Consider the following 13,831-nt stretch of genomic DNA (forward strand, 5'->3'; position numbering starts at 1 on the left):
AAAGGCCATCCAGTCCAAAGCCCTTCTTTCTGCCAGGCAGGGTCACAATCAAATCCTTCCCAGCAGATGGCCATCCAGCCATAGACATGATAGGCATGGCATATTAGATACACACACACACTAGATACAGAATCCTGGAGTTGGAAGGAGCACCCAAAGGCCATCCAGTCCAACCCCCTTCTTTCTGCCAGGCAGGGTCACAATCAAAGCCTTCCCAATAGATGGCCATCCAGCCATAGACATGACAGACATGGCATATTAGATATACACACACACTAGATACAGAATCCTAGAGTTGGAAGGGACCCCCAAAGGCCATCCAGTCCAACGCCCTTCTTTCTGCCAGGCAGGGTCACAATTAAAGCCTTCCCAAACACATACACACACTAAATACAGAATCCTGGAGTTGGAAGGGACCCCCAAAGGCTATCCAGTCCAACCTCTTTCTGCCAGGCTGGGTCACAATCAAAGCCTTCCCAGCAGATGGCTATCCAGCTATAGATAGAGATAGACATGGCATATTATACAAACACACACACATACACAAGATACAGAATCCTGGAGTTGGAAGGGACCCCCAAAGGCCATCCAGTCCAACCTCTTTCTGCCAGGCAGGGTCACAATCAAAGCCTTCCCAACAGATGGCAATCCAGCTATAGATACAGATAGACATGGCATTATGTATATCTATACATACACACACTAGATACAAAATCCTAGAGTTGGAAGGAGCACCCAAAGGCCATCCAGTCCAACCCCCTTCTTTCTGCCAGTCAGGGTCACAATCAAAGCCTTCCCTACAGATGGCCACCCAGTTATAGATACAGATAGACATGGTGTTATATATATATATATATATATATATATATACACACACACACACACGATACAAAATCCTAGAGTTGGAAGGGGCACCCAAAGGCCATCCAGTCCAACCCCCTTCTTTCTGCCAGGCAGGAAGATACAATCAAAGCCCTCTGACAGATGACCATCCAGCCATAGATATAGATAGAAAGACATGATGGACACACACACACACAACCATAGAATTCAAAGGGACCCTCAAAGGACATCCAGTCCAACTCCCTTCTTTCTGCCAGGCAGGGTCACAATCAAAGCCTTCCCAACAGATAGCCATCCAGCCATAGATATAGATAGACATGACTGATATATATAGATATAGATATAGATGTAGATACAGAATCCTAAAGTTGGAAAGGGACCCCCAAAGGCCATCAAGTCCAGCCCCCTTCTGCCAGGCAGGAAGTCACAATCTAAGCACTCCTGACAGATGGCCACCCAGTCCTAAATATGATAAATAAACATTATGTGTGTTTGTGTGTGTGTGTGATAGGTACAGAATCCTGGAGTTGGAAAGGGAACGCAAAGGCCATCCAGTCCAACCCCCTTCTTTCTGCCAGGCAGGAAAATACAATCAAAGCCTTCTGACAGATGGCCATCCAGCTATAGATAGAAAGACATGACTGATACACACACATGCTTACACAGAACCATAGAATTCAAAAGGGCCACCAAAAGGCCATCTAGTACAACTCCCTTCTTTCTGCCAGGCAGGGTCACAATCAAAGCCTTCCCAAGAGATGGCCACCCAGTCATAAATATGATAAATAAACATGAAATAGATAGATAGATAGATAGAGAAATAGAGAGATAGAGAGATAGATAGAGAATCCTCGGGTTGGAAAGGGCACCCAAAGGCCATCCAGTCCACCCTTCCTTCTTTCTGCCAGGCATGAAGACACCACCCGATCCCACCCGGCCTTTGCTTAAGGACCTCCCTAGACCCAGAGTTGGAAGGGCCACCCAGCCCTGCATGGCCGATTGGGGGTGGACTAGATGGCCCCAGTGTGCTCCTCTCCGACCCTGTTATGTTTGTGTGAATTCACAGACTCCTTTGGAGCCCAGGCGTGGTCACTGTGCCTTTCTCTTTCTCTCTGCGTGTTGCAGGACTTCCCCATCCTGCACTTGGAGGGCATCGTGGACGACCACTCCAACGTCCTGGGCTTCTCCATGTTCAACACCAGCCACCCCTTTTACATGGAGTTCGTCCGCAGCCTCAACATGTCCTGGAGGGAGAACTGCGAGCTCAGCCCCTACCCGGGGCCCGCGGTAAGCGAGGCACACACGTGTGTCATGCGTGTGGAAGCGTGTTTGTGTGTGCAACAGTCTTGGACAGCAAAGGCTCCCAAAGGGACCCATTTAAGGTGGAATCAGGTGTCAAACAGGGATGATGTGTTATTGCCCCAACTTTATTTTCCATCTTCATCGCTATGATACTTCATCTTGTTGACGGGAAGCTTCCCACTGGAGTGGAAATCATCTAATGGACAGATAACAAGCTATTTAACCTCAGCAGACTAAATGAAAGCCAAAAGCAAGGTCACAACAACATCTGGTATAGAACTCCAATATGCTGATGACAACGTTGTCTGTGCACATTCAGAAGAAGACCTACAAACCACTCTTTTCCAGAAGCATACAAGAAGCTCAGCCTGACATTGAACATCGAGAAGACCAAAGTGCTCTTCCAGCAGTCACCAGCCAATCCCTCTCCAATGCCAGCAATACAGCTCAATGGTGTAACATTAGAAAATGTTGGCCATTTCCACTCCCTTGGCAACCCCCTCTCCACCAAAGTCAACATTGACATTGAAAGACAACACCTGAGCTCTGCGAGTGCAGCATTCTTCCGAATGAAGCAGAGAGCGTTTGAGGACTGGGACATCCGTAGGGAGACCAAGGCGCTTTTTCATAAAGCTATTGTCCTCCCAACCCTGCTCTACGCCTGCGAGATGTGGACTGTCTACAGACGTCAACATTGACACCGAAATACAACACCGCCTAAGCTCTGTGAGTGCAGCATTTTTCCGAATGAAGCAGAGAGTGTTTGAGGACCGGGACATCCATAGGGAGACCAAGGCGCTTGTTCATAAAGCTATTGTCCTCCCAACCCTGCTCTACACCTGCGAGATGTGGACTGTCTACAGACGTCAACATTGAAACCGAAATACAACACCGCCTGAGCTCTGCGAGTGCAGCTTTTTTTCGAATGAAGCAGAGAGTGTTTGAGGACTGGGACATCCGTAGGGAGACCAAGGCGCTTGTTCATAAAGCTATTGTCCTCCCAACCCTGCTGTACACCTGTGATATGTGGACTGTCTACAGACGTTAACACCGAAATACAATACCGCCTGACCTCTACGAGTGCAGCTTTTTTCCGAATGAAGCAGAGAGTGTTTGAGGACTGGGACATTTGTAGGGAGACCAAGGTGCTTGTTCATAAAGCTATTGTTCTCCCAACCCTGCTCCACACCTGCGAGATGTGGACTGTCTACAGACGTTGACACCGAAATACAACACCGCCTGAGCTCTGCGAGTGCAGATTTTTTCCGAACGAAGCAGAGAGTGTTTGAGGACCGGAACATCGGTAGGGACACCAAAGGGCTTGTTTACAAAGCTATTGCCCTCCCAACCCTGATATATGCCTGCGAAACATGGACTGTCTACAGATGTCACACACAATGCCATCAGCGTTGCCTCTGGGAAATCCTGCGAATCTCTTGGGAAGACAGGCATGGAAGAAGAAGCAAAGACCACCAGCATTGAAGCGATTCTCCTCCGCCATCATCATCATCATCATCATCATCATCATCATCATCATCATGTTTATTTATACCCTGCTTTTTCTCCACATATTATTAGTATTAGCACATGTTGTTGTTGTTGTTGTTATGTATATCCTGCCTTTTCTCTCCACAAGGAGACTCAAAGCAGTGGCTTACATTAAAAAGCATTTCAAGGCCATTCAAAATCTGCAAATCTACAAACATTAAAACAGAATTAAATATCATTGGTATTATCAGTTATAATTCATAAAAAACCTATTCAAGGTGAATAGTGATGCCTGTGGAGCGTGTACCGATTAATGTAGTGTATACTTGCATGCTAATAGTGAGACGTAGATATGTCATAATTGGGGGGGCTTCTTCTCTCCTTCCAGCTGTCGGCCGCGCTGATGTTTGACGCGGTCCACGTGGTGGTCAGCGCGGTGCGGGAGCTGAACCGCAGCCAGGAGATCGGGGTCAAGCCCTTGGCCTGCACCTCTTCCAACATCTGGCAGCACGGGACCAGCCTCATGAACTACCTGCGGATGGTGAGGCTTCGGCAGTATTTGGATACAGGGTGCGGAGAGGGGTCGAGGCTCTGGAGGAGATGCTGACCCCAGGATGCACTTCAAGACTGTTTAAATGTGGGCCTACTATGACCCCAGGATGCATTTCAATGGGTCTGCACTGACCCTATAATGTACTTCAATGCAGATTAAATATGGGTCTGCACTGACCCCAGGATGCACTTCAATGCGTTATAACTATGGGTCTGCACTAACTCTATGATGCACTTCAATGCATTATGAATATGGGTCTGCACTGACCCTATGATGTACTTCAATGCAGTTTAAATATGGGTTTGCACTGACCCTAGGATGCACTTCAATGCATTATAACTATGGGTCTGCACTGACCCTAGGATGCACTTCAATGCATTATTTATATGGGTCTACACTGACCATATGATGCTCTTCAATACAGTTTAAATATGGGTCTGGACTGGCCCTAGGATGTACTTCAATGCAGTTTAAATATGGGTCTGCATGACCATATGATGCACTTCAATGCATTATAAATATGGGTCTGCACTGACCCATTGATGCGCTTCAATTCATTATAAATATGGGTCCGCTTGACCCTATGATGCTCTTCAATGCAGTTTAAATATGGGTCTGGACTGGCCCTAGGATGTACTTCAATGCATTATAACTATGAGTCTGTACTGATCCTATGATGTACTTCAATGCATTATATATATGGGTCTACACTGACCCTATGATGCACTTCAATGAATTATAACTATGGGTCTGCACTGACTATGATGCACTTCAATGCATTATAACTATGGGTCTGCACTGACTCTATGATGCACTTCATTGCATTATAACTATGGGTCTGCACTGACCCTATGATGCTCTTCAATGTAGTTTAAATATGGGTTTGCATTGACCCTAGGATGCACTTCAGTGCAATTAGAAGTGCATTATATGGGTCCACAGTGACTGTATAATGCACTTCAATGCAGTTTGCATACGGGTTTGCACTGACCTTAGGACGAACTCCAGTGCAATAAGAAGTACATTATATAGTCCTATGCTGATCCTAAGATGCACCTCAGTGCAGTCAGAAGTGCATTATATAGATCTATGCTGATCCTAGGATACAGTTAGGAGTGTATTATATGGTTCCTCAGTGAACCATATAATGCACTGCATCGAACTGCATCATAGGGTCAGTGTACACACTTATGGTTATGTTGTTTTTACTCTGTATGTTTTGTGATGTTACCTGGGAACCGCTCTGAGTCCCCTCGGGGAGATGGAGCGGTATATAAATAAACTATTATTATTATTATTATTATTATTATTATTATTATTGTATTGTCGAAGGCTTTCATGGCCGGAATCACTGGGTTGTTGTAGGTGTTTCCGGGCTATATGGCCAGTGATTCCGGCCATGAAAGCCTTCGACAATACATTGAACATCTCTACAGGGAGAAACTGTTCCAAGACACACGGAAATTGGAAAAACTAAGGACTAGGAAAGCACATCTATTGAAATCCACAAGCATGTGGACAATTTCAACAGAAAGGAAGAGACCATGAAAATGAACAAAATCTGGCTACCAGTATTAAAAAACTCTAAAATTACAACAGCAAAACAACAGAGAGGAAACAACCAGGCACAGATTAACACCTCCCAGCAAGAGATTTTCCCAGGCTCAGGCAGGCCTTCAAATGCTAATGAAGGTGATCAGCTGAAACATTCACACCTAACTGCAGTGGGGAAGAGCTCTTTGCCCCACCCCAGCCATTCCACAGATATATAAACCCATTGTCCCAATTCCAACAGACCTCACTACCTCTGAGGATGCTTGCCATAGATGCAGGCGAAACGTCAGGAGAAATGCTTCTAGAACATGGCTCTATAGCCCGAAAAAACCCACAAGAACCTAGTGATTCCAGCCATGAAAGCCTTCGACAATACACATCTACTGTGCTCCCTGACTTTCCTTTCAGAACATGGCCATATAGCCCGGAAAAACCTACAACAACCCATTGTTGTTGTTGTTGTTATTATTATTATTATTATTATTATTATTATTATTATTATTATTATTATATGTAAACTGCATTGAAATGCATTATATGGTCACTGAAACGGCATTTCAATGCAGTTTACATATGTGTGTACACTGACCCTATGATGCAGTTTATATATGACCTGCCCTGACCCTATGATGCAGTTCATTGTGGGTCAGACTCCACTCTGTAGTTCTGTGATGGCCCTAAAATGCATGAAAAGGTCAATGTAGAACCGCCTCTGTTGATGTCCAGAGGTTGGCTTTGGTCTTGAGCGGGCAAGAGCCCTTGGCTTTACAAAAGCCTTGCTCCAAGAGCAGATGGGGATTGGTGGCAATGATGATAATGATGATGATGACATTTTAATCATGCCCAAATGTCCCTGCGAGTGGGTGCATACCTGGGCCAGGTGAGGATGTGTCTCATCACGGACCCCAATGGGCAACCCATGAAGCTGTGCAAGGGCTTTGTCCCCTTACTCGTTCTTCTCTTCTCTTCTTCCCTGTCCCTCTGTCCATCCCTCCCTCCGTCCCTTCCGGCCTGGGTCCCTCCCTGGGTGGCCAGGTAGAGTATGACGGGCTGACCGGCCGCGTGGAGTTCAACAGCAAGGGACAGAGGACCAACTACACCCTGCGGATCCTGGAGAAATCCCGGAACGGACACCGGGAGGTAAGCAGAGCCCAAGGAAGGCCTTCATTGCCATCGAGTAGACTCTTAGGTTCCTTTATCCATGCCTCACCAAGTGGACAATATTCTCCAATGTGACTGCATGGCATTGTTGTGCCCAAACACCTTCCTTTTAATAGGTTTCCTATTGTGTATCCTCTGTGGAGAAGGGGGGGGGGGGGGTTGAACCATCTTGGCTTGCATGATGCAGTTGCAAATATAGACGCATACATTGTTGTGGACACCAGGTAACATGATGTAACACAATTTTTGTTCCTGGGCTATAAATGTCATGATTTCCCAATTTGGTGAGGCTAAAATGGAGCCACTTCGAGTCTCCTTTAAAAGACGAAAATGGGATAAAAATATAATAATAATAATAATAATAACAACAATCTATATAAATACAAATGTAAAGTTCGTTTGTGGGATTAACATAACGCAAAAACCACTGGGCGAATAGACACCAAATTTGGACACAATGCACCTCTCAGGCCAATGAGTGACCATCACTCATAAAAACACTGAAAAACACAGCAAAAGAGGCTTAAAAAGCCAAAAAATCAAATATTACATTTCAATGCATGCACAAAAACACACATATATATGCCAACACACATATACACAAGAGGAGGAAGCGGGATAAAAATATAATAATATTAACAACAGTAAAATAATAATAATAATAATAATAATAAACTTTTTTGTTCTTGGGCAATACATGTCAATTCCAATTGGTTCTATCATGCAAAAACATTGGAAATTTTTTTTATTAAAGTGCCAAAACTTTGTTCTTGCAGGAGGGACATCTTCCTGGTATAGCACATTTTGCAATAGTTTTCCAATGAAACTCTCATCATAGGGTCTCAACACATTCAGAGCCACTAAAATGAAGTTTTGAGAGCAGAATAACTCCTTTCAAAGTAAGGACCACACCATTAAACAGGAAACAACACTTTCAAACCATTGTGTTGCAGAGTGTGATCCTCTCTGCAATTGACAATAATAATAATAATAATAATAATAATAATAATAATAATAATAATAATGTTATTTCTTCTCCCCGTGGTTGAGACAGGTCACAGCACAGTTAAAAACACACAAATACTTAAAAAAATCCACAAACACACAATAAAATTCCGTTCATAAAAGACACAAATCAAAGGATTTCTGTGCAACACGCATTGATGATTACACAGGAGGGAGACCAAAACACATGACATGAGTTTAAAATTCATGCTTAGATAGTTCTATGCAGGATGGTCATCTGTCGGGGGTGCTTTGAATGCGATTTTCCTGCTCCTTGCAGAATGGGGTTGGACTGGATGATGTCTCTTCCAACTCTGGGATTCTATGCCTCTTCTAAGTCCCTGCAAAGTGGGTCAAAGTGGGTATTTCTTCCTTCCTTCCTTCCTTCCTTCCTTCCTTTCTTCCTTTTCCTTTCCTTTCCTTTCCTTTCCCTTCCTTCCATCCTTCCTTCCCTCCCTCCCTCCCTTCCCTCCTTTCCTTTCCTTTCCTTTCCTTTCCTTTCCTTTCCTTTCCTTCCCTTCCCTTCCCTTCCCTTCCCTTCCCTTCCCTTTCCCTTCCTTCCTTCCTTCCATCCATCCTTCCTTCCTTCCTTCCTTCCTTCCTTCCTTCCTTCCTTCCTTCCTTCCTTCCTTCCTTCCTTCCCTTCCTCCTTTCTTTTCCTTTCCTTTCCTTTCCTTTCCTTTCCTTTCCTTCCTTTCCTTTCCTTTCCTTTCCTTTCCTTTCCTTTCCTTTCCCTTCCTTCCTTCCTTCCCTCCCTCCCTTCCCTCCTTTCCTTTCCTTTCCTTTCCTTTCCTTTCCTTTCCTTTCCTTCCCTTCCCTTCCCTTCCCTTCCCTTCCTTCCCTTCCTTCCCTTCCCTTCCCTTCCCTTCCCTTCCCTTCCCTTCCCCTCCCTTCCCTTCCCTTCCCTTTACCTTTCTTCCTTCCCTTCCTCCTTTCTTTTCCTTTCTTTTCCTTTCTTTTCCTTTCCTTTCCTTTCCTTTCCTTTCCCTTCCCTTCCCTTCCCTTTCCCCTTCCTTCCTTCCTTCCTTCCTTCCTTCCCTTCCTTCCTTCCTTCCCTTCCTCCTTTCCTTTCTTTCCTTTCCTTTCCTTTCCTTTCCTTTCCTTTCCTTCCCTTCCCTTCCCTTCCCTTCCCTTCCCTTCCCTTCCTTCCCTTCCCTTCCCTTCCTTCCCTTCCCTCCCCTCCCCTCCCCTCCCCTTCCTTCCCTTCCCTTCCCTTCCCTTCCTTCCTTCCTTCCTTCCCTTCCTCCTTCCCTCCCCTCCCCTCCTCTTCCCTTCCTTTCCTTCCCTTCCCTTCTTTCCTTCCTTCCTTCCTTTCCCTTGCAGATTGGGTCTGGTACTCCAACCGGACCCTGGCCATGAACGCCACTACGCTGGACATCAACGTCTCGGAGAGCCTGGTCAACAAGACCTTGGTGGTCACCACCATCCTGGTAAGGCCAGGCCAGTCCCGCCCGGGACCCCCCTTTTCTGTGCTGGGGAGCCCCCTCCCTCCCTCGCTCCCCTCCCTGCCTCCCTCCCTCTGTATATGGGCATGTGGTGCCGTCCGTCCGTTCCCTCGCAGGAGAACCCGTACGTGATGCGTCGCGCCAACTTCCAGGAGCTCCCGGGTGCGGAGCAGTACGAGGGCTTCTGCGTGGACATGCTGCACGAGCTGGCCGACATCCTCAAGTTCCGCTTCCAGATCAAGCTGGTGGACGACGGGCTCTACGGGGCGCCCGAGCCCAATGGCTCCTGGACCGGGATGGTGGGGGGAGCTCATCAACCGGGTAGGCGGGCCAGGAGGGAGGGAGGGAGGGAGAGAAGAAAGGAAAAGGAAGAAAGGAAGGAGGAGGGAGGGAGGGAAGGAGGGGGCCCCAGAAGAAGGAAGGAAGGAAGGAAGGTAGGAGGGAGGGAAGGAAGAAAGGAGGGAGGGAAGAAAGGAGGGAGGGAGGGAAGGAGGGAGGGAGGGAGGGAAGGAAGGAGAAAAGGAATGAACGAGGGAGGGAAGGAAGGAAGGAAGGAACGTAGGAGGAAGGAACAAGGGAGGGAAGGAAGGAGGGAAGGAATGAAGGGAAGGGAAGGAAGGAAGGAGGGAGGGAGGAAAGAAGGAGGGAGGAAGGAAAGAAGGAAGGGGGAGGGAGAATGAAGGAAGGAGGGAGGGAGGGAGGGAGGGAAGGAAGGAAGGAGAAAAGGAAGGAAGGAAGGAAGGAAGGAAGGAAGGAAGGAAGGGAAGGAAGGGAAGGGAAGGGAAGGAAGGGAAGGGAAGGAAGGGAAGGGAAGGGAAGGGGAAGGGAAGGGAAGGGAAGGGAGGGAGGGAGGAAGGAAGAGGAAAGAGGAGGGAGGGAGGAAAGGAAAGAAGGAAGGGGGAGGGAGGGAGGGAGGGAACGGAAGGAAGGAAGGAAGAAGCCCCATAAGGAAGGAGACCCTCTGGCCCTCTTTTCTTAGAAGAAACTCCAAAGGACCCCCAGGGAACCCCCTTTCCTAAATGGAGACTCATAAAAGGAGACCCAAAAGGAGACCCCCTGTGCTGCTATATCCTAAGGGAAGCTCCCCAAAAGGAGACCCCAAAAGAAAGTCCTCAAAGGAGACACCCCTCCCCTCATTTTCTAGAGGAAACCCGCAAAGGAGACCCTAGTTCTCATATCCTAAGAGTCCCCAAAAAGGTCCTTGTCCTCACTTCCTTGAGGAAACCTCCCTAGAAGGAGACCCCAAAAGGAGATCCCAAAGGAAGCTCCAAAATGGGGAACACCCCCCTCCCTCGCCCCCAAGAAGACGCTAAAAGAAGCTCCAGAAGGAGACCTCGAAAGACCCCAAAAGAAGATAGATCTTGAAGGAAACTCCAAAGGGAATTCCTGCGCTCTTTCCCAAGAGGAAACCCCCCAAAGGAGACCCCCACCCACATTTCCTGGAGGAAATCCCCAAACTCTTCATGGGATCTCCCTTTCCCTCTGATATCCTGGTGCCCATTCTCCCCCTCACCCCAAACCAGGTCCAAATGAGATTTTCCCATCCTTCTCTTCGTTATGATGGCTTGTCGTTCATTCCAATCCCAAAACGGGGGTCTCACCCTTCAAGAACCCTCCATGACCAAGCAATGCAGTGAAGAGCATGCATAGAAGTATCTGATTCTCTTTGGGCGCTTATGGGGTTATAGGGTGGGGGCTGGGGTGCGCAGTTTCCCCTGGCTGACCGTTTGACCACTTGGCCTCTCTCTTTTCTCCCGGCAGAAGGCCGATCTGGCGGTGGCGGCCTTCACCATCCACGGCCGAGAGGGAGAAGGTCATCCGACTTCTCCAAGCCCTTCATGACCCTGGGCATCAGCATCCTCTACCGCGTCCACATGGTATTTGGGCCTTACGCTTTGGGACCCTCAGAGGGCGCATGGGGAGGGAAACGCCCGGCAACAATAGGGAGCCAGGTGGACAGGTGGAGCACTCCCAGTTTACCTGGAGTCCTCATAACTGGCTGACCCTTTGCTTGATGGACATCCAGGGCCAGGCAGACTTTGCTCAAAGGTCATTGGAAATACTGCATACAGGACTATGTCAGGCTATATTTATGAATTTTGGGTTTATCTTGTTATGCATGTGCAAGTATTCCAAAATCCAAAACAATCCAAAATACAGAATGTATCTCTACTCCCAAGCTTTTTGGCTAGGGATGCTCATGTTATATAATAATAATAATAATAATAATAATAATAATAATAATAATAATAAGGATTGAAGATCGAACTGCAAAGACTCTGGCACAAGCCAGTCAATGGGGTCCCAGTGTGATCGGCACACTGGGTGCAGCGCCTCAAGACCTCGGCCTGCACTTAAACACAATCAGCCGCTGACAAAATCATCATCAGCTGCATCCCGAACAGGTGGCCATCCAGCTTTGTGATAGTAGTATAAATAATAATAATAATAATACTTTGTGATAGTAGTATAAATAATAATAATAATAATAATAATATATCAATGATATAAAATTAAAAATAATAGAAATTAATAATAATAATAAATCGATGATTTAAAGATTGAACTGCAATAAATAAATAAAATAATAACAATAATATAAATATTATAAATAAATATTATAAATATAATAACAATAATATAAATAAAATAAATAAAAATAAAATAATACATAATAATATAAAAATTAATAATAATAATAAATCAATGATTTAAAGATTGAACTGCAATAAATAAATAAAATAATAACAATAATATAAATATTATAAATAAATATTATAAATATAATAATAACAATAATATAAATAAAATAAATAAATATAAATAAAATAATAATAATAATAAATCAATTTAAAGATTGAACTTCAATAAATAAATAATATAAATAATATAATAAAAATATAAAATAACAATAATATAAATAAATACAATAATAACAATAATAATCAATAATAGAAATAACAATATAATATAATAAATAAAATAATAATAATATAAAAATAAAAATAATAAAAATAATTAATTAATAAATAATTTGAGGATTTGAAGATCAGACTGCAAAGACTGTGGCACAAGCCCGTCAAAGAGGTCCAATGGAGATCGGCACACTGGTGCAGTGCCTCAAGACCTTGGCCTGCACTTAAACACAATCGGTGCTGACAAAATCAACACCTGGCAGCTGCACCCCCAACAGGTGGCCATCCAGCCATTGTAATAATAGTATAAATAAATAATAACAACAACAAGAATAAGTAATAAATAAATAAAATAATAACAGTAGTACAAAAAATAGAATTAAAATCATCAAAATAAATAATAATAATAATAATAATAATAATAATAATCCAATCCAACAGCCAGCAGAGTGACCTTGTTTGGTGTGGACTCATCTTGTTGTGTTTCAAATAACGATAATACTACTAATAGAAGAAGGTGTGTGTAAGAAGGGGTCTTCATTCCTGCTGATGGCTGGCCTTGCCCACCTGGGTCCTTTCCCTCCTTCCTTCCCTTCCTTCCTTCCTTCCGTCCAGGACGCAAGCCGGGCTACTTCTCCTTCTGGACCCCTTCTCTCCGGCCGTCTGGCTCTTCATGCTCCTGGCCTACCTGGCGGTCAGCTGCGTCCTCTTCCTGGCTTGCCCCGGTGAGTGTCCCTTGCCTTGCGGGGCTTGGGCACTTCTCCTCTGCCCTTTTTCGGGGTTCGCAGAGGTTCTTTGCAGGGAGAGGGGAGGGGGCTTCGACCTCCATCAGGCATTTTGACACCGCAGAAGGGGTTGGACTGGATGGCCACTGGAGCCCCTTCCTCTGCAGGTTTTGAAGCAGAGCTTAGATGGCCATCTGTCAGGAAGGTTTTGTGTCCTCCTTAATGGCAGGAAGGGGTTCAGACTGGATGGCCCCTTCCAAATCTCGGATTCTATGACAGGGATATAATAGAATATAGTCTATCTATCTATCAATCAATCAATCAATCAATCATATCTGTGGCTGGAGGGCCATCTATCGAGAGAGTTTGAATGGTGTCTTCCTTATTGCCAGAAGGGATGGACTAGATGGCCTTTGGGGGTCCCTTCCAACTATCATTCTATGATAAGGGAGACTCCCCAAGTAAAGTAAGAGTTTGGGGTGGTCATCTGTCGGGAAGAATCGGATGTGTGTCTTCCTGCCTGGAAGAAGGGGATTGGACTGAACAGCCATCTCTTGGGAGGGATTGGGTTGTCTCTCCTGAATATCCAAGAGGATGGACTGGGTGGCCTTTTGGGGTCCCTTCCAACCACGATCCTGTGATAAGAAAGACTCATCAAGGAAAGTCAGAGTTTTGGTGGCCATCTGTCAGGAAGGATCAGATGGTTCCTTCCTTAATGGCAGAAGGGGGTTGGACTGGATGGCCTTTGGGGGGGGGGGGGCACTTCCAACCTAGCTCATATTGTATCTATATAACTGCCTATCTCCCATATCTTTGGCTGAATGGTCATCTGTCAGGAAA

The 13,831-nt window shown here is 45.5% G+C and overlaps 1 protein-coding gene across 1 annotated transcript in view; it reads left to right on the forward strand.

Moving 5' to 3' along the window:
• LOC132780493 (glutamate receptor ionotropic, kainate 5) overlaps nt 1-13,831 on the forward strand; it is a 96,733-nt gene that overhangs the window by 44,804 nt on the left and 38,098 nt on the right. The window contains 11 exon segments of the mRNA XM_067461187.1: nt 1,969-2,130; nt 4,022-4,174; nt 6,776-6,884; nt 9,230-9,336; nt 9,468-9,653; nt 9,655-9,672; nt 11,113-11,145; nt 11,147-11,170; nt 11,172-11,228; nt 12,881-12,905; nt 12,908-12,995. Coding sequence (XP_067317288.1) covers nt 1,969-2,130; nt 4,022-4,174; nt 6,776-6,884; nt 9,230-9,336; nt 9,468-9,653; nt 9,655-9,672; nt 11,113-11,145; nt 11,147-11,170; nt 11,172-11,228; nt 12,881-12,905; nt 12,908-12,995 — 962 coding nt within the window.

This window comes from Anolis sagrei, chromosome X (assembly GCF_037176765.1).
Source record: "Anolis sagrei isolate rAnoSag1 chromosome X, rAnoSag1.mat, whole genome shotgun sequence".
Classification (NCBI taxonomy): Eukaryota; Metazoa; Chordata; class Lepidosauria; order Squamata; family Dactyloidae; genus Anolis; species Anolis sagrei.